Genomic DNA, 20,072 nt, shown 5'->3' with positions numbered 1-20,072 from the left:
TAGAGAGGTCACCTAACCTCCACCAGCACACACTCCGCAGAGCCAGAGCCCCGCCCAGATGTTTATATTTTCCTCCATTGGCCCCGCCCCCGACCACGCGGGGCTCCAGCCGCCTCCCGGAGCCGGAGTTCCTGGAGCAGACTTGCCTAGCGCCTCAGCCTACCCACAGGGATTCCCTCTCCAGCCAATCGCGTCTGAGCAACGGTACTGCCCCTAACAAAGATGGCGGGAGAGGCCTCCGTGGGGGCAGGCTGATTTAACACCCAGACCCAGGACGGCTAGGGAAGACAGCGGTAGCGGAGCGGCCCGGCCATGGAGGAGGGCGGTAGCGGCGGCAGCGGTGGCAGCGACAGCAGCACCAGCGGGAGTGGTGGGGCGCAGCAAAGGGAACTAGAGCGCATGGCTGAGGTCCTGGTCACCGGGGAGCAGCTACGGTAAGGCGTGGGGCAGTGCGGGTGGGCGCGCTGTGGCACTGCCAGCCTGTGCCCGAAGCAGCCCCGCGCGCACATGCGCGTGGCTCGTGCCCTGCGACTTGCGCTGGGTTCCGGGACCGCTGGGGGCGCGTGGACGGTCGGCGTGGCTCCCCTGCCTAGCTGCTGCAGCCGGGCGCCCTGCGACTCGGCACGGGCGCCGGGCTCCGAGGGGGACGCGCGGGAGCGGGTGCTGCGCGCTGCGCCGCTGCAGCCCCGCGCGCAGCAGACGCGCGCTCCCTCTTCCCGGGCACCTGGCGCTGCCAGGCCTCCTGGCTGCCAGGCGACCCCGAGTGCGTCCAGAGAGTGAGAGGGTGGGTGCGCAGCCCCATGCCGCCTCCAGCCCCTCGACTCCTAGAGGGAAGGGCAAACCCAACGATTGACTTGATGTTTTCCTTTCCGCTGGCAAGTCCTGCTTCACTCCTCTGACCCTCGGCGTTTTCATCTGTCTGTAAAATGAGGCTGATTGCCGGGACTGCCTTGACGGCGTGTTGTGGGGGGCTAAACCCCGGGTTCTGAAAAGCTGCCTATCGCGAAATTGGCACGGCCGGGTCAATCATCAGTCGCGTCCGCGAGGGGGCGTGGAGGCACCTTGTCCGGATGCCCCGCTGCTGTGCCAGCTTCCCGAGCGCGCACATTTGGGAGAGCAGAGTCCATGGGCTCCCGGCTGCTGCAAGAATTAGTAATTGACGGTCTCGCCGCACCCGGGACAGGCAGTGAACCCCGGATCCCGCCCCCACCCCCCCGCCTTACCGTTGGCATCCCATCCTGGTCCTTCTTGGGATCATGTTTGAGTAATGTGCTTCCACTGTCTGACCGGTTCTGCAGCTGCCGGTCGTGGGGTCATAAATCAGTTTGCCAGGAGAAGAAGAAGAAGAAGAAGAAGAAGAAGAAGAAGAAGAAGAAGAAGAAACAAACAAATCAACCTGGCTCTGAAGCGTTTGAGCCACAACTCGAGTGCCCTGGCCCAGCTGGCATGAGGCGCTCGCCGGTTCCTTCTAATGCTTGGCCTGAATCTCCAGGCTCATTTTGGTTTCTAAATGCTGTGTTTCAGGACGTTTAGGAGAGAGAATCTTTGGAAAGATCCATGAAGGTTTAGTAACCACCCAGTTTGCAGCGGTTAGATTGAGGAAGTAAATATTGGAAGTCAGAGTTAGTTGAGTTTAACGTTACAAAAGGCAAATTGCACACTTCAATCCCTCCATGACTTTTACGTGTAGAGTCAAAATTAAAGGGAATGAAAGCTCGTTTTTCCTTCATCAAGAGTATTTCCTAATTGAATAAAAATCAAAAGCTTTCCTGATTCAGTCTGAAACAGTCACTTTTTAATAATTTATTTGCTCCTCCTTACTGTATCATCTTTTTCGAAGTCCTCATCGGGTACTTTTCTTTTTTTTTTTTTTTAAGATTTATTTATTTATTTTAAAAGGGATAAGGGAAGGAAGAGAGGGAGAGAAAGTTAAACAGACTCCTTGCTGAGACCCAGTCGAGGAGGGCTTGGATCTCACCACCCAGAGAGCAGGACCTAAGCCAAGAGTCTGACAATTAACCTACTGTGCCACCCAGGTGCCCCTCATTTCTTCTAAAATAACAAAATCGGATGGTGCCTCTCTTTGGCCAGGAAGCACTTTCTCCCTCAGGAGGCAGCTTAAATGCCCCATGCTTAGCTTGTGGGTAAGAAGAGAGAAGGCTCTTTCCCTGGAGGCAGACCTGGGTTTGAATTTCTGCTCAGCCACTTTGTAGCCAAGTCACCATTAGGTTGTTTTCAAGACCGACTTTTAGAGTAAATCTTGGTTTTACTACTTACTAGTGTGGGACCTTGAACAAGTTACTTAACTAAGATTGCTAATCAACAGTGGAACTTAACTCAGTGTTGTTATGAGGATTAGATGAGTTAGTGCTTAGAGGAAGAGTGCCAGGTATATAAGGAAGCACCATGTCCGCGTTAGCTAGCATAGCTCTGTGACATTGGACAAGGTAACTCACTTCTCTGAGCCTTTGTTTCTTCATCTATAAAATGGAAATGCAGATAAGTACTTCATAGGGTTGTTGTGGGAATGTGCCCTTGAGCTTCTGTATTAATGAGCATTCAACAATGGTTGCTGGAATTAATCAGTATTACTGGTCTCTGTGCGTCGCCACATGGGACTTCCAGCCAAGTGAGATCTGGCAGGAAGGATTGGGTGGTGGTTAGGAACACAGGGTATAGAATCAGGCTGCCTGGGTTCTTATTCTGCCTCCACATTTCATAGCTCTATCACTTTGGGGTCAATTTACTGATTCACTCTCTGGGCCTGTTTCCACATCTCTTGCAAGAATGTTGTGAGGATTAAATGAGATGTTCCATGTGAAGGCCTTAGAAAATGTTCACGCCTTAATTTTACTTTGCAAAATTGAAATCATTGCTTTTTAAAATCCCAATCATGTTAGCACTGTGTCTAGCGCATAGTTATTATTCAATAAATATTTGACGAGTACATGTGATTAAATATACAGATGAAATATTCAGAATTTAGGAATTTAAGTGTGCCCTGGCTTCTTGGTTACTGGAAGAGCCTCTCGTGAACGGGTGGGAAGGCATCCATCTGCGCTGTCCCTGTCACAACGTGTCCTTGCATCCTTAGCGGCTTTCCCATAGTCTGACTGGGAGGACTTTGTGATGTACAGGTCACCTGCCTCTAACTGTTTCACACAAAACTCCCTTTGTCCTCTCTTGGTTTCCCACTGCTTTCTTGGTCATCAGAGATAAGGCAAATGAACGTGGTAAGGAACCAGGACACCAAGGATTGGGATTTGAAATAAAAAATTTGGCTTCCAGGTCCAACTCTGTGCCATATATATATATATATATATATATATATATATATATATATAATATGTATATTGTGTATACAATATATACATAATATTGTATATATGTGCTATATATATAATTACATAATAACATATATATATTTATATAAATAAATGCATTTATTTAATGCTATATATTAAACACAGTAATATTTACTAGTAATGAAACACACATGTGTATGTATGTTTGTATGTACTTTTAAACATTTTTCCTTGGTCAAGTCAGCCTCTCTGGGCCTCAGTGCTCTTACCAGCAAAATGGGAATTGATAATATCCTTCCACATAAGGTTTGTGATGTTGGATCAAATGGGCTAGAATATGAGAGGGAACTCTGTAAAATAAGCCATAAACCAAGATTTAGTTATTGTTCTGATTATTGTAAGCTCCAGGTGTGAAATTGAGGCCTGGCTCCACAGTCCTGACACCTTGAAGGGCAGTTGGTTGCATAAGGACATGAAATTAACTAGCAAACTTAGAAACATCTCCTGCTTCCTTTTCCAGCCTGACTGTGGGTTCCTTTTCCTAATCTCATCATTCTTTCCCTTTTCATAAAAGATTTTACTTCCTTGCCCAGTGTATCTTTATGGTTTTGCATCTTAAAAAAGCATTTGGATACCACTCTATACTGACACGATGTCTGCAGTGAAAGAGATAGATCATAACCAGTGTTCACAAAGTTGTGGAGAAGTTGAAGCCTTCATACACAGCTGGTGGACGGTAAAATGATGCAGTCACTTTGGAAAACAGTCTGGCATTTACTCAGTGATAAAACATAAAGTTAACATAAGGGCCAGCGATTTTACTCCTAGGTAGTAAAAGAAATGATAACATATGTCCACATAAAAATTTATGCACAAATGTTCACAGCAGCATTATTCATAATAGCCAGAAACAACAGCTCAGGTGTCCATCTGCGGGTGGATGGATAAATATCCACGCAATGGATTATTATTTGGCATAAAAAGAAATACAGTAGGGAGACATGCTACAACATGGATTAACCTTGAAAACATGCTGAGAGCAGGGATACCCGGGTGGCTCAGATGGTTCAGCGTCTGCCTTCAACTCAGGTCATGATCTCCAAGTCCTGGGATCAAGTCCTACGTTGGGGAGTCGGCTTCTCCCCGCCTGCTCATGCTCTCTCTCTCTCCCTCTCCCTGTATCTCTCTCCCTAATTCATAAATAAATCTTAAAAAATAAATTTAAAAAAAGAATATATGCTGGGAGTGAAAGCAGAAACAAGAAGCCAGATATCATATGACTCCACTTTTATGAAATGTCCATAATAGACAGATCTATAGAGACAGAGAGTGGTTGCCAGCAGCCGTGGGGAGGGAGAATGGAGGGTGAGTACTCATGGGTATAGAGTTTCTTTTGGGGATGATGAAAATGTTATAAAATTGTTTGTGGTTATGATTTCATAACTCTGGGGATGTACTTAAAATCATCACATTATAATCATTAAATGGACGAATTATGTGGTATGTGATTTACATCTTAACAAAAGCATTACAAAAATGGATGGATTTGGATGACACATTTTATTACAGAGTGATAAAGACAAAATATTAGAAGTTTTAAAATAAACTTTTGCTTTTTTGATTGGCCAAAGAATGCAATGATATTTATCACTAACTCAGTAACACATTATTACCACACCAAATGGGACTGATATTTTACATATATATTTTTATAGTATTATTCTTGATACAGAACAGAAAAGGTGCCATGAGTAGTTGAGAAAATCTCAGAACATTCCTCATTTGAAGATAATTAACCATATATAAATAATTCATGAAGGGAATTTCATATTATGAGTTTTCAAGTCATTGGTTATTTTTACGTGCTCTATGCATGCCTTTTATCCTGAAATTTGCCGTGCACTTGTAACTATGACACTCTAATTAAGACACCCCAAATGCATGTCATGTTTCTTCTCTAAGATAATCCCAGAGATACTTTCCACAAAAGTGGGGTTTTCTTTGTTTGTTTTAAAGATTTTATTTATTTATTTGAGGGAGAGAGAGAGTGAGAGAGAGCACAAGAGGGGAGAAGATCAGAGGGAGAAACAGACTCCCCATGGAGCTGGGAGCCCGATGCAGGACTCGATCTCCAGACTCTGGGATCGTGACCTGAGCTGAAGGCAGTCGCTTAACCAACTAAGCCACTCAGGCACCCATGAAAGTGGTTTTTGATAGAGTGTTGTAATAATAAGTTTGTGTTGGGTTTCACTGTTCTCTTTGTGTTGATGGTAGGCATGGTAATAATAACAATAAGAGTCACTTCTATGGCATTTATTACCTGCCAAAGAGATATATGCATGAGTGTGTGTATACATGTATACACATATATGCCTTTAATATATATATTTATATAACATATACATATATTTTTATTTTTAATATATAAAATATAAATATAAACATTTATATATTTATATATATGTATGTCTATATTTAATCCACATAATGACTCCTTGTAGAAGATGTGCTTATCACCCCATTTTATAGATGAGGAAACTGAGGAACAGAACATTTAAACTAACTGGCCATAGGTTATCCAGCCATAAAGTGGTAGAGCCGAAGTCCCTGCACTTAGGAAGGATGCTAGACTACAGTTTAATGTGTCATCAGCAATTTAGAGGGTTACAAAACGTAATGATAAGACAAACAAAAAATGGATTCCTTGTATAAGATTTGTCACATTCTAGTGTGACATCTTTTTGCAAACAAAAAAGTAGACAAGGATTTTTTCCATTCTGTTGGGAAAAATCCAATTTATTTCTGGAAGTGTTTATGTTTTGGCAGGATAGAATGGTCACTTCCTCTACTAACTATTAAATCGCTTGCCATGTGGTTTTGAAAACTTACTTTGGACTCCACTCATTCTAAATTTGTAATCATTTAATGGGAAGATAAATTGCAGTTCACAATTTTGCCAGCTGTGGGGATAAAAGTGGAGTGGGGAGGAGAATTAAGAAGGTAATGAGGGATGCTTAATTAAGAGAGAAAACATTTCAAGCATTCCAGTTATGCTCATCTACCTAGACTAAATATGTGAATTATAGCAATCTCATACAATCACTAAAGTGGGTTCCTCACAAGCAATTTATTAGGCGATGAGTTTTAGCTGCATTGTAAGAAACTGTATTTCTTTCAAATTGTTTGATGTATTTGCCTTTTTGCTATAACAGACTGCCTTTCCAGACTCTTACAGACTTGCTATTGCTTTTTCATAAAAGCACATTCAGCAAATATTGAATTGATTTCCCAAATTTGCAAATGTTAATGCAGTATGCAGGTAAAAGGTAAGAATCAGCTCATTGAACCAAAAACCAAGCTACAAATAAAATAAATAGGAGATAAGGAATTTAGAGCATGCAGAGGAGAAAAAGGAGAAATAGTTCATTTCCTTGCATTTTGAACTTAAGGAATTTTACATTCGACATGGAGATTGTCTTAGGGGGTAGCCCCTCTTGGAAGCCATTAATATGGAAGCTTTGCTCACTCTACTAGACACTGTAACTAAGGAAATAGTAGGAAACCACCACCCAGAAGCTACTACTAGATTTTAGTTAATAATAAAATAAATGAAATAAAATATAAATAAATAATAAAATATATAATAAATATAAATAGATAAATATATATTTATATATAAATATTTATATATAACATATACTGTATATTTACATAAATGTAATATATAAATAAATACAAATAAATACAATATATAATAAATATAAATAAATAATAAAATATATAATAAATAATAATGATAAAATATATTTAGTTATAGTTTTAAAATAAAATAAATTAATTAAATAAAATAGATAAAATAATACAAGGGGAACACTTTTATTCTTCTCAATAGCAGAGATATCCTCGAGTCAGGAAATCGCTGCCTATTTGGTTAAAGAAAAGGGGGGAGGTGCTATAGGAAATAGAGTCACTGTATTTGGAGTCAGTGCAGAAAAGCTTAGTGTAGAGTGTTAACTGCCTTTGAATCAGGGGCTCTTCCAACATACAGACTCTATTCCAGTGAACATCTTTTCTGCCTCACAATTTGGATGAGAGCTTAGGGAGCAGAACCCTGGTACAGAGCAGACCCTCGGTAATGACTCATTTCTTACCAGCAGAGAGCATTGGAAATACTTTGTCACGTTGCGCAAAAATCATCATGCAAATAGAGGACATTTGGTAAGCCCTCCGTAAATGATTGTGGAATTATTTTATACCCGTATGGATGTATTCTCGTGTAAATCCTTTTCTGAAATGACTAGGGTGTTAGTTGTGAACAAGTAATATATTTGTGTTTTCTCAAAGGCAAATGCTGATAGTTAAGTCATGGCTCCCATCTCTCAGAATCAATAAACCTGCAGATAAGTTAAACACCTCTCAAAAGAAGAGAATGTAAGCAGGAGGAACATTGTTCTCCTCTCCTGTTGTTTCCAGTATTCATTTTATCGGGAACTCATTAGGTATATATTAAGGGGCCTTTACTAAGGGGCCTTTATTCTTTTTTTCCTTTTTTAAAAATTATTTTTACTAACAAATAATGTATTATTTGCCCCAGGGATACAGGTCTGTGAATCATCAGTCTTACACATTTCACAGCACTCACCGTAGCCCATGCCCTCCCCAATGTCCATAACCCAGCCACCCTGTCCTATCCCCCCACCCCCCAGCAACCCTCAGTTTGTTTTGTGAGATTAAGAGTCTCTTATGATTTGTCTCCCTCCCTGGTCCCATCTTGTTTCATTTTTCCCTTCCCTACCCCGCACAACCCCCTGCCCTGCCTCTCAGATTCCTCATATCAGAGAGATCATATAATTGTCTTTCTCTGATTGACTTATTTCACTCAGCATAATACCCTCTAGCTCCATCCACCTCATCGCAAATGGCAAGATTTCATTTCTTTGGATGGCTTCATAGTATTCCATTGTATATATATATATACCACATCTTCTTTATCCATTCATCTGTCGATGGACCTCCAGGTTCTTTCCATAGTTTGGCTATTGTGGACATTGCTGCTTTAAACATTCGGGTGCACGTGCCCCTTCGGATCACTACATTTGTATCTTTAGGGTAAATACCCAGTAGTGCGATTGCTGGGTCATAGGGTAGCTCTATTTTCAACTTTTTGAGGAATCTCCATGCTGTTTTCCAGAGTGACTGCACCATCTTGCATTCCCACCAACAGTGTAGGAGGGTTCCCTTAAGGGGTCTTTATTAAGGGGCAGCTCTTAAATGTTGGTTTCTATGAGGTTAGTGACTAGGAAAAAACAGACGAAACAATGGCCAACCCTCTTTCTACACAGGTCATCACTCTTCTTTATGCTCCTCTCCCTGTCCCGAGAAGTGGTGGACTCTAGAACTAAGATCGAGATCCTTCTTCCAGTATTTATCAGCCTGACCCATACTTGGAAGAAAGCTCATGTCAGTGACTGGTTTTTGTGGATTATTATGTACTTGGGGGGGTGGGGATAACAGTGGAGACAGCATGGGGACAGAGGGCTTCGCGGGCCAGACAGCATGCTTGCAAGCAGCTGTCCCTGGTGGCCATCAGGGGCTGTGGGATCTATGTTCATCGGGTCTGGATGGGATGGCTGCAAGAGAAAACCCTGACTTATGTGGCTATGCATAAAGAATCAGTTTTTTTGTAGGTTTTACAATACTTCTAAGGTTGGATAGGAGAGATGAGATGAAGTGAGAGAAAACATATCTGGGAGGGTGGGACAAGATCTTCTTTTGTGTCTGCAGTTTACAGATGAACAGCTGTGGCTAGGGTGTGGCAAGAGGGGACAAATGCCAGGGCCGCCAGCTCAGGGAAGCCGATGGCAGCTGCACAGAAGGTAGGAGGAGGTAGTCAGCAGTGAGTGTCATCAGAGAGGCTCAAATCTGCCCACCCTTATCCCTCAGCTGCTCCTGGTGCTTCTGGTGGTGGTGGTGATCGTTTGCTTATGAGTTTTAATGCTGACAATACGGTCTCCCTGAATACTTGTTCCTACCCATTTCTGATTCTGATATTTGCCCAGAGATTCCTTTTATGGAGGCGAGCTGTGGCCCAGCACCCACCTAGATCTCGGCCTCATGTAGATCATCCAGCTCGGACAGGCTCTGCTTGGGGTGGTGGAATGATTTCTGCTCTGGAGAGCTGAGCAGGGGACATTGTGGGCAGATCAGGCAACAGTCAGAGGACAAGTCCCCGCACAGCAGCTCCTCTGATCTTGACATCAGGTGTAAGAAACAATTGAGCATTCTGATGAGCACTCTTTCAAGAAGAGGGAAAGTCTCATTTCGTGTGATCCTGTTTTCATCCGGGTTGGGTGCGTCACTGCATTTTATTATGTGTGAAGGTTGGCCATTTTCTAACAAGCTGTGAGATTTGGGAAGAATATGCCACGAGTGTTGTCTTGACAGAAAGAGCACGGAGGATTGGGAAGGGGGGGTAGTATAGAGATACGTAATTATGTGTGGGTCTAAGAGCAACCATTCTCTTATCCTTCCTAGAAGAATATATGAAAGTGCAAATTTAATGGGCAAGTATGTTAAGAAAGGGTTGTATTTTTTTCACATTAAAGAAGAGTTTAGCACATATTTCTTTTGGGTATCCTGGGTCAGTTTGCAATCTGTCATGCGATCAATCCTCTTATAAGATTTGCCCGCTACTTCCAAGCACATACAGTGAATGCAGCAAAGTGTGAATTACTTGGGTTGTAAGTCATTCCTGCTTCCTTTCCTCTTCCTTGGGAGGAAAGGAGAATGGAATCAACTTGGATCTTCTTTTCACTGAGTTCTCAAAGTTCTACTTACCTTTTTATTCTCTAACTTTTCCATGAATGAAAGTGACTTTCACAGAATATATTCATGGCAAAAAGCAAGAAGTTAGTCCCTGTGGTGGTATGAGTATGTCTTACACTGAGCCATAGAATGCCCCTTATTTTGTGTTCAGTTAAGCTGTGATAAGGTAGATTAAAACAGGGCTTTACCGAAGCTCCCACTTATTGTGCTATTTTCCTTCTTAAGGACTGACAATGAAAAGCAGTTTTAGAGATGAGGTTTTAAGGCAGTATGATCTAATGCATAACCACACTTCCTTTTCCTTCACATTTGTTAGAATTTATTTTGTTAGCAACTAGGTCACAGACTCTGATTGTCAGACAGAACAGTGGGTAGAACCTAAGCCATCATGCGAGGGTGTGAATGGACCTTGGTTGCCATGATAAAGAACACTTTACTGTACTTACAAGAGATATCACAAAGCATTTTAAGGACATACACGTGTAAAGAATAAGAGCTTTTTCCTCCAATGGTTTATCATGAAACATTCCAAACATACAGAAAAGTTAAAAGAATTTTACAGTGCATACCTTATACCTACCACTTAGATTCCACAATTAACATTTTATCATGTTTGCTTTATCACATAACTGTTTTTCTATCCCTCCTTCTGTCCAACTTACTATTCTTGTCTACTTGGGAGTGAGTTGCAGACTATAATATACTTCCCCTAAAACCTTCAACATGCAATTTACTAATATTCACTATTTGTTTTCTGAACAAATGAAGACTGAAGAGATAGAGAGTTGGATGCCATCAATGATCAGCAAAAGTCTTGAGCTTTGATGTTTGGGGACCATCTTAACTCACAGATTCACAAGATATTATAGCAAAGCAAAGCTCTTCACTGGTAGTCTTGGGCTTAACCATCTGTAATACTGTGGCAAGGAAGATGCCTTTATCCTGCCTGCCATAGGTCCCCTTGGGGAAGAAGAGGGATCACAGCTGTTGTACTTTGGAGAAGGGTTCATTGAATGTTGGGGAGATCAGCACAATGTCCTCAACAAAAGGTAATTTGGGGTCAATGAGAGATCAGTGAAAAATTTTTGAGCAGAGTACATTAAACCAAGACTTTCAGAGAAATAACTCGGAGTCCAGAGCAGGGAGCTTATGCAGAAAAGAAGAAAGTGTCCACAGGAAAGCCACAAGAAAGACACAGCATAAGAAAGGTTAGGAGACATTGGTACTTCATGGACTCTATGGCTTTCAACATAATTTCCCCTATAAACCACCCCAGCATGATGGTCACCTCTTCAGCCACCAGATGCTTTCTCCCTCATCTCCTACCCCTCACCACCTCTGATTGGAATATATGCCTCTAATACTTCTTGGCAATAGAAGTAAAATCGAATTCTCAACATCTGGCTGGAATGCAAGTGGTTCAAGGTCAAATCACAAAGAATTATTTCTGTATCCATCGGATTTTGATGATTTTCCAAGGAACCCCTCCATCCAGAGAAAGTCAAGGCCATATAAAAGTCATCGCTTTGTTTAAGCAAAGTTGTTTTGGGGATAATGAAGATGTAGTTTTTTTGGGAAAAGGCGCAAAACATTTTTTTTTACTTACATATCTCAACTAAGAAAGGTTTTTCATGTCCCATGTTCAGTATATTTTGCCAATTTCCCCCCTCTGTTCTCCATAAATTGGAAATGGGAGTTAGCTTTGGTTATCAAGCAGGCAGGTTCTTCTCCACTATTAATGTGGTTTGAGCTTATATTTCAGTGTACATTATGTTGACCTTACAATAGTGACTTTGGCATTGATTTCCTTACTACATCTTACCATAAAGATAATTAATAGGAATAAATCCAATTAAAAGTGGTATGATTCTCAGATAATATAGTATGAATTTAGCCTTTTATTCTTCAGAATGGTTGGCATATGCACAAATGTAGCAAAGCTTCTGTACTCAAGTGCTGATAAAAAAAAAAAAAAAAACCCTGTGATATCACAAGCGTGATTTTTCTTACACCCGTGTTCACTACCAAAGAGAGCGGCTCCAGTTAAACCCATCAAGAAACATCGATGAAATCTAAGAAGCTGGGCTTGGAGCCAACACCTTTGTCTACACGTTTGCCATTTGCTGACTTTGCACCAATGAGGGCGTTAAGCCAAGAAGGGCAGAGTCTGATTACCGGGGACATCACTGTAACTTGCAATTACATCTGTCAAGCAAAAGGTGTAGCAGTCAGGGGTGGGAATTCCTTACCAACCACTATTCCAAGGCAGTAGGATTTGTTGAACCGTTTCATTTATTCCGGGACAGAATGATTTCAGTATTTACGTGGTTAATTAACCAGAGGGAATCTCTTCAGCTGTCTTCCTGTTAGCTTCATTTTGGGTGGAGATTTTGTTGCGAGATAATCTCCTTTCCAAAAGGGGAACCCTGAAGAGAGGAAGTTGGTTTGGCTATTTGTCAGCAGTTCTGGAAGAATGTTTACCCAGGGAGGAGTCTGAAAACTGTGAGAATGTGGGGGCTTATCTGGATGTGTCTGATTCTTTTTTGGACCGCCACCATCTATATGCTAAGACTTTCTGGCTGAAGCAGGCCTCCAGAGGGTCCTTGGGAGAGTGGTAGTGACTTCTTCAGGGTCTCCTTTCCCTCAATTCTTGTGATTCAGAACATCTTCCACAATCTGGAATTCCTCTGCTTCATCAGTGCTCCTCCGTTGACCCTCTTGCTTCTACCAGAGGAAACTTCCAGTAGCCAAGATGCAATATGTTCTTTATGAGCTTCTAAACATGTGGCTGGGGCAGGGTGGGTGGGAGGAAGACTCCATCAGCACAGCACTCGTACTTATGGAATCTCAGATACATCTGGGGGAGATCATTGCAATCTTTGTTGGTAGCTTATGTGAAACGAAATTTCATTATAAAATTTAGCCTAGTGGTCCTTAAAGGAACATCCCCCTCTAACGTGAGAATTGGTTTGACTTTGTAGTAAAAAATGCTATTCGTGGTGGGGCATAGCAACAGTTATTTAATTGCATTGTCTGGGGAGTTCTGAGAGCTGGGCCTTCCTGGGGATTCTAGTACAACCTGTAGCAAAGAGAACACTTATTTAAAATTATACTGTAGTCTGTTCAGACACTTGTTCAAAGGTTACATTTGAAAATTGAGTGAGGGGCGCCTGGGTGGCTGAGTTGGTAAACAGCGAACTCTGGATTTTGGCTCAGGTCATGATCTCAGGGTCCTGGGATTAAGCCCCACACTGGACTCCCTGCTCAGTGGGGGGTCTGCTTCTCCCTCTCCATCTGCCCGGATTTTAAGATTTATTTTAGGTTTAAATCAAATCTTAAAAAAAAAAAAAAAAGAAAAGAAAAATTCATTTAGTCACTTAAAACCAAGAATGCAGACATTTTATAGTATTAGGCCCTGAGTCCTTGACGATCAAATCTTATCTGTACGACCTCGCATGCCTTGAATGGCAGAAGGATTGTTAATGCAAAGTGTGTGTTTCTCATAGGGGCAGGTGTTTTCTTTTCCAAGAGTCCCTATGTCCAAGTTTGATAATTCTCCTGGAGAAGGGGTCAAGGTGATTGACTGCAGACCTATCTTCCTTTCCCCTTCAGACCTTTAGGAATGGGAGGTGTCAGCGAAAGATGACACCTTCTAAAGGGAAAGTCCAACTCTCATTGCCAAGCTTCTTCCAGTGACACAAGAGGATGGCTGCACCCCTTGGTTTGAGTCTTCCCATCGTAGCTTACAGACTTCCATCAAGGCCTCCACAGCACTTTCTGTTTTTGTCCCTCTGGGGGGGGGGGGGGGGGCAGGGTGGGGTGAAGGTGAATACCATGTTTCATAGTGTGGATTAAGGACACTTTTCCTAGGGACCCATACATGGAAAAAGGTCAGCAAGGAGGGACACGGTCCTCCATTCCTTATTGTCCTACCAAAAGTTGGCCATGAGCTGAAGCTGCCTGGCATGCAGTCTGTTTCTATTCCATAGGATGGACCCTATCCCTTTGCTGCATGACATTCTTGTATTGTGAACTCAGGCACCAAGAAGTCCGACCTGGGGAACAGCAGGTGCCCAGCAGCTGGAGACCTTGGGGGTTGTTTGAAGTTACGGCCAGGAAGGGAGGCCACCAGTCCTAGAGGAAGCTGGGTTTGGGTGCAGCCACTCCTGCTGGGGAAAGGTCAGGCTCCCAGTCTCAGCCAGCTCACTGCCTGGCAAAGCAAGCTGGGCCTCTGAGGTCACGGCCAGACTTCTTGTGTATCCCTCCACAGGTAACAGAGCCGTACTCTTTGAGGTGAGGTCTGCTGCCTTGTTTAATCTTAGGTCCAGAACTTAGTGCATAAACTCCAGGAAGAGGCACAGCGTATTTTAATGCTGAAGTGCATTTTGTCTTACTCTGAAGTTTGGAAACCAGGACTTTAAGTGTTACTTTATCTTATAAGGTAAAGGTTTGGGGTGTTCGGTTCACAGGTGAAGCTAGGTTACACCTTCTAACCTCTGACTCTAATTGCTCACCACTGAGCTTCCATCCGTTTTCCTTCTGCCAAGGTACGTGGACAAATCATCCCTCAGCAGCAGAGTGTAAGCTTTATTACTGCGCTATTTACTGTGATATTCGTTGGTTTGGTGTTGGTTTGATTTTCTTTTAGCCTTCTCAATAAATAATAACAGTCATTACAATAATAACCAGTCTTTATTGAACCCGACTGTGTGCCGAATAGTGTGGTAAGCATTGTATATGAATTGTATCATTTAATCCTTGAATAGGTATCATTAGTCCCATGTTCGAGATGGGGGCACACAGGCTTACAAAGTAAGAAACTTGTCCAGGGTCGCAAGATTTACAAAGTAAGAAACTTGTCCAGGGTCACAAGATTAGCCAAACAGAAGAGCTGGGCTTTGCAACACCACAGCGCTCCATCAAAAGCCATGCTCTTAGAGTTTGCAGGTGGAGGAAACAGCTAGACTCAACCCCAAGCCACTGGAGCCTGGAGTTCAGATTCAGAGAATGCCCCAGCTGTTGTAGGTGTACTGCCTGGACCTTGGAAATTTGACTTGTCTCGGAATGTTTGTGTCTGTGTTGAGTAAAAATGAAATTTTCATATGCTAGAAGAATTATAGCAAGTTGGTGCAGCCACTTTGGGAAACAGTGTGGAGATTCCTTAAGAAATTAAAAATAGAGTTACCCTATGACCCTGCAATTGCACTACTGGGTATTTACCCCAAAGATACAGATGTGGTGAAAAGAAGGACCACCTGTACCCCAGTGTTCATAGCAGCAATGGCCACTGTTGCCAAACTGTGGAAAGAGCCAAGATGCCCTTCAACAAATGAATGGATAAAGAAGATGTGGTCCATATATGCAATGGAGTATTATGCCTCCATCAGAAAGGATGAATACCCAACTTTTGTATCCACATGGACGGGACTGGAAGAGATTATGCTGAGAGAAATAAGTCAAGCAGAGAGAGTCAATTATCATATGATTTCACTTACTTGTGGAGTATAAGGAATAACACGGAGGACATGGGGAGATGGAGAGGAGAAGGGAGTTGGGGGAAATCGGAGGGGGAGACGAACCATGAGAGACTGTGGACTCTGAGAAACAAACTGAGGGTTTGGGAGGGGAGTGAGGTGGGGGGTTGGGTGAGCCTGGTGGTGGGTATTAAGGAGGGCACGTATTGCATGGAGCACTGGGTGTGGTGCATAAACAATGAATCTTGGAACACTGAAAAAATCAAATTAAAAAAAAGAATTATAGCAACTACATACATGAAAATGATGAATAGCAATGTTAATCCCTTTAAAAAGTAATGAAGAAATACTTAAAGATACAAAAAGCCTGGCTCAGTTGTGTGAATAATTAACTAATTTCCACTACACTGTGTGCCTAATTATCAGGAAACATATTGATGGAATATGTCAGATTGACTTCTGTGTGTTTTATCATAAGATAAGAGTAAATACACCTCACCTGTGGATTGTTTATTAACCAGAAATGGAAGTTCTGGAAGGTGAATACAGCTGGTCATATTTTAGTCTGTAGAAGGAAACTTATTTATTGCTGCTTTTCTATGTTTTGAAATTCTAGAAAATGCACATCCCTAAGCTTATGTTTTACACATAAGGAATAGATTAGGCAGCAGAATCTCACGCAAGAAACATTTTTAAATGTTCCAAATATTATTTGGGACATTGTAGATTGAGACCTTTTCAAGGTATTGCTCAATTTCTGTTTAGAGCCAAAATTAATTTTTACTTAGTCAACTATAGGTCCTTACCTTAGACCCTAATATAGAGACTTTGATTCACTGTTTTTCAGAGTGGAAGTTGAAATAGGGAAAAAAAAAATCCTGGACATTTAGTCCAGGCTCCCTTGCTTCATTTGTAGGAATGGATTAGACAATAATTTTATGACTGTAACTTATTTTTTCACACTAGACCTTGAGATTTGGTGGAAAATGGGTTCCAGAGTTTAGGTGTTGATTTTTGGATTAGAAGAAAATAGAAGGGTTTGGGGAATCTTGGATTCAAGACAGAATGAGTATAAAGATTTTCTCTGGTAACAGGGGATATGCAGGCATAATGCTAGAATTTTCAAGTATCCTAAGACAAGACTTGCTTGTCTTAGGATAGGTTAGCAGAGGAGGGGATAAGGAATATTTATAGGAGGTTATGCAGTCTTGGCCTGGGTTCTTGAATAAATGGACTATCTCAGGAGATTCTGGGCTCTAAGTAGTCGCTCTTATTGACTAAATCAATTTAAAGTTCTGTTTCCTTTTCTATAAAATGGGAAGAAAAATAGGGTCCTTGAAGTAACATGCCTGTAGAGTTCTTAGATTAAGGCCTAGCGTGTAAGGAACATTCATTGTTAGTTGTTGTTATTACTATCAGTAATAGTGACCACATCAACATGGCTCAAAGTTAACATTCTGAAAGGACATTTTCGGCTATTATGAAATGAGAGTGTACATATTTATTCATGATGTTGAAAACATGAATTATTAAGTGATATATTAAAAATCAAACATGTATATTGGGAATAAGCAAAACTACAGCTAGTGGGGCATATCTGGCCCACTGCTAGAAATAAAGTTTTATTGGAACATAGCCATGTCTTTTCATTTATGTATTGTCTATGGCTGCTTTTATGCTATAACAACAGAGTTAAGTAATTACAAATGAGCCTGTATGGTTTCCAAAACCAAAAGTCTTTGTTATCTGGTCTTTTATAGAAAAATTTGCCAACCCTTAATTATATATCAAAGAGAGAGAGAGTTGTGTGTGTGTGTCGTTTGTGCATAGTTGTATTTAGGGACACCTACCTTCAAAAACTGATGACATTCTTCCAAATGAGAGATGAGTATTTCGCAAATTTATAAATTGATTTTGAGAAGCTTTGGTGTTCATTACTTTCCTTTACCTTTTTAAAAGACTTGTATTTTATAGTAGGAAACTAAGTTTAGAAACATTCTGATTTTTTGATCGGGGATAAAGACTTGATTCACCATAAAGAGCCTTAAACTATTTGTTTTCTAATTATTTTGTCCCCTCACGGATGCCTATTATTTGTTCCACTGATACAGAATATGACATTAATAACAAATACGCAGCTGTAGACTAATGGTTGTTCTCTGTGCAGTTTTGCCAAAAGCCCATATTTTGGTAAAACCCATATCAAGACTGTGTATTGCTGTTTTAACCAAATGTGAAATACTGGCTTTATTTCCTCCCCTCCTTTTTTTAAATCTTTGCCCCACCCTCTGTCAGTTACTATGAATTTCCAAATAGTATTATAGGTATAAAGTCCTATTACTCTTTAATTCCTCCTTATCCTGTGATATAAGGCTTTCTTCCTTTTTTTTTTTTTTTAAATTTCATTTATTTATTTATTTACTTTTAGGGGACTAGGGAGAGGAGAAGAGGGAGAGGGAGTGAGTATCTTAATCAGGTTCCACACAAACCTTAGAGCTCAATATTGCAGTTACATCTCACAAGACCTGAGATGAAATCAAGAGTTGGATGCTTTACCCACTGAGTCACCCAGGGAAACCAATCATTGGTAGACTTATAAAAAAAATATGTTGGAAATGCTGTTGTACTAAATCCCTTTTATGTGTATGGCTGCAGATTACAATGACCTAGCCACATTGGTGAGTATCATAAAGTGACCAATGGTATATTAAGAGCAATGGGCTTTAGAATTCTGATGGCTACTAGTCATTTTCTATTTATAATTCTACTGAATCTAACAAACTCTAAGCAGCAATGTTGATGTTGTCCAGACAAATAAGGATGGTTATTATTAGGATAGGAATCACTGGTGGCATGAAGAACAGAGAATAACCCCTTTCTGAAGGTCATCAAAATATAACAGAACCACCACAGTTCTAATAATATGTCCGTGTACTGTAGGTGGAAATGGAAACTCACAAAACCATAGCTATGATAAGTATTGGCTTTAACCCAGGAATGCTCCACTTTTAAGAGTGCTAAATTAATTTGTTTCAATATGATTCAGTGTTTTGTATTTTATGTTCATATGTTTCTGTTCATATGTTTTATGTTCGTGTGTGTGTGTGTGTGTGTGTGTGTGTGTGTGTGTGTGATTTTTATGGCTATATATGTTCATTTTTCAAAGGATAACTTCCTTTTATCACACATTAAGTAGCTCCTCATCTGTGCTTGTGTATTCAAGCTTCTTCATGTCTCTAGAAATCTGTTACTACTCAGCTGATTGGCACTTTAGTCACTTACCTGGAAGTCTCTTCCCACATCTGTTCATTCTTGCTCTTGGTCTTGGGACCGAATCTAGGAACTGAACGAAGCCAGAAGGAGTAACCACTCTTTTCCTTCATTTCCGTGTCTTCTGGATGAGGAAAGTTGTTTGTCAGGTGGACAAAGAACACCACGTGACCCATTCAGACACTTCACATAGTCTCCTGGCAGTTAAGGTTTTAAATCTGTGTGTGAATCTGTATGTGTTTAAACTTTTAGTCAAAATCCTCAGTTCAGTGCAGTGGCCATTGGAATGCTTTTACTTTGTCAGCCCCCCCTTCTCCTTTTTTAAAATCACAAATCTATTACAAAACAACCATAATTTGTACTCACTGAATCACTATATGGCTCTGAGAAGCTCTCTAGTCTGCTTCAAGAACTTGTGATCTTCATCATCCACAAGTTCTTGAAAGTCTCTGGAAATCTCCCACCTGTTTAATTTTAAATGCTGCTCGCAGTCTCCTGATCCCTTGGTGGGACTCTAGAGCAGGTTCCCAGACGTACACTTCCTGTGTTTTCTAAGCTTCCATCTTCAAACTTCTCTTGAATTTTTAAGACCCTCTATATCCTTTCAGTGAAATCCACTTTTTCCTAAATTAGCCAGAATTAGTATCTGCCTCTTTTTTTTTTAAAGATTTTATTTATTTATTTGACAGAGAGAGAGATCACAAGTAGGCAGAGAGACAGGCAGAGAGAGAGGAGGAAGCAGGCTCCCCGCTGAGCAGAGAGCCCGACGTGGGGCTCGATCCCAGGGCCCTGAGATCGTGAGGTGAGCCGAAGGCAGAGGCTTAACCCACTGAGCCACCCAGGTGCCCCAGTGTCTGTCTCTTAACAACCATTATTGACACAGAAATTAACACCAGGAATGAGGTCTATAAATACTATGTCACAAAAATTATAGATATCTATTACACTCTTTTTCCCTCTAAATGCACAGAGTTGGGATATTAATATAAAACGATTGCTTGTTGCACAATATAAACAAAGGCTTATAGTACTTGGTATAGAAAATCCTCCTGTGGTCAAAACAATCATCTTATTGTTTGCTTACATTGGAATGAGCTTTAATACATAAAAGTATGTTGGATTTCTAATGACATTGTTATATAGATGGCTGCTTGTTTCTCTGTGTTGATAGCTCTCATGATATCTCCACTGTTCTAGG

The 20,072-nt window shown here is 41.2% G+C and overlaps 1 protein-coding gene across 2 annotated transcripts in view; it reads left to right on the top strand.

The window, feature by feature from the left end:
- The first annotated feature begins 312 nt into the window (after positions 1-312).
- LOC111146641 (DEP domain containing MTOR interacting protein) overlaps positions 313-20,072 on the top strand; it is a 128,268-nt gene continuing 108,508 nt past the window's right edge. For both annotated transcript variants that reach the window (XM_022502276.1, XM_022502275.1), the window contains exon 1: positions 313-434. In XM_022502276.1, coding sequence (XP_022357984.1) covers positions 313-434 — 122 coding nt within the window. The remainder of the gene's footprint in view (positions 435-20,072) is intronic.

This window comes from Enhydra lutris, unplaced genomic scaffold, assembly GCF_002288905.1.
Source record: "Enhydra lutris kenyoni isolate GAN:26980312 unplaced genomic scaffold, ASM228890v2 scaffoldscaffold14, whole genome shotgun sequence".
Classification (NCBI taxonomy): domain Eukaryota; kingdom Metazoa; phylum Chordata; class Mammalia; order Carnivora; family Mustelidae; genus Enhydra; species Enhydra lutris.
Note: the sequence above shows the minus strand (reverse complement) of the source record. Positions and strands in the feature narration are given on the sequence as shown.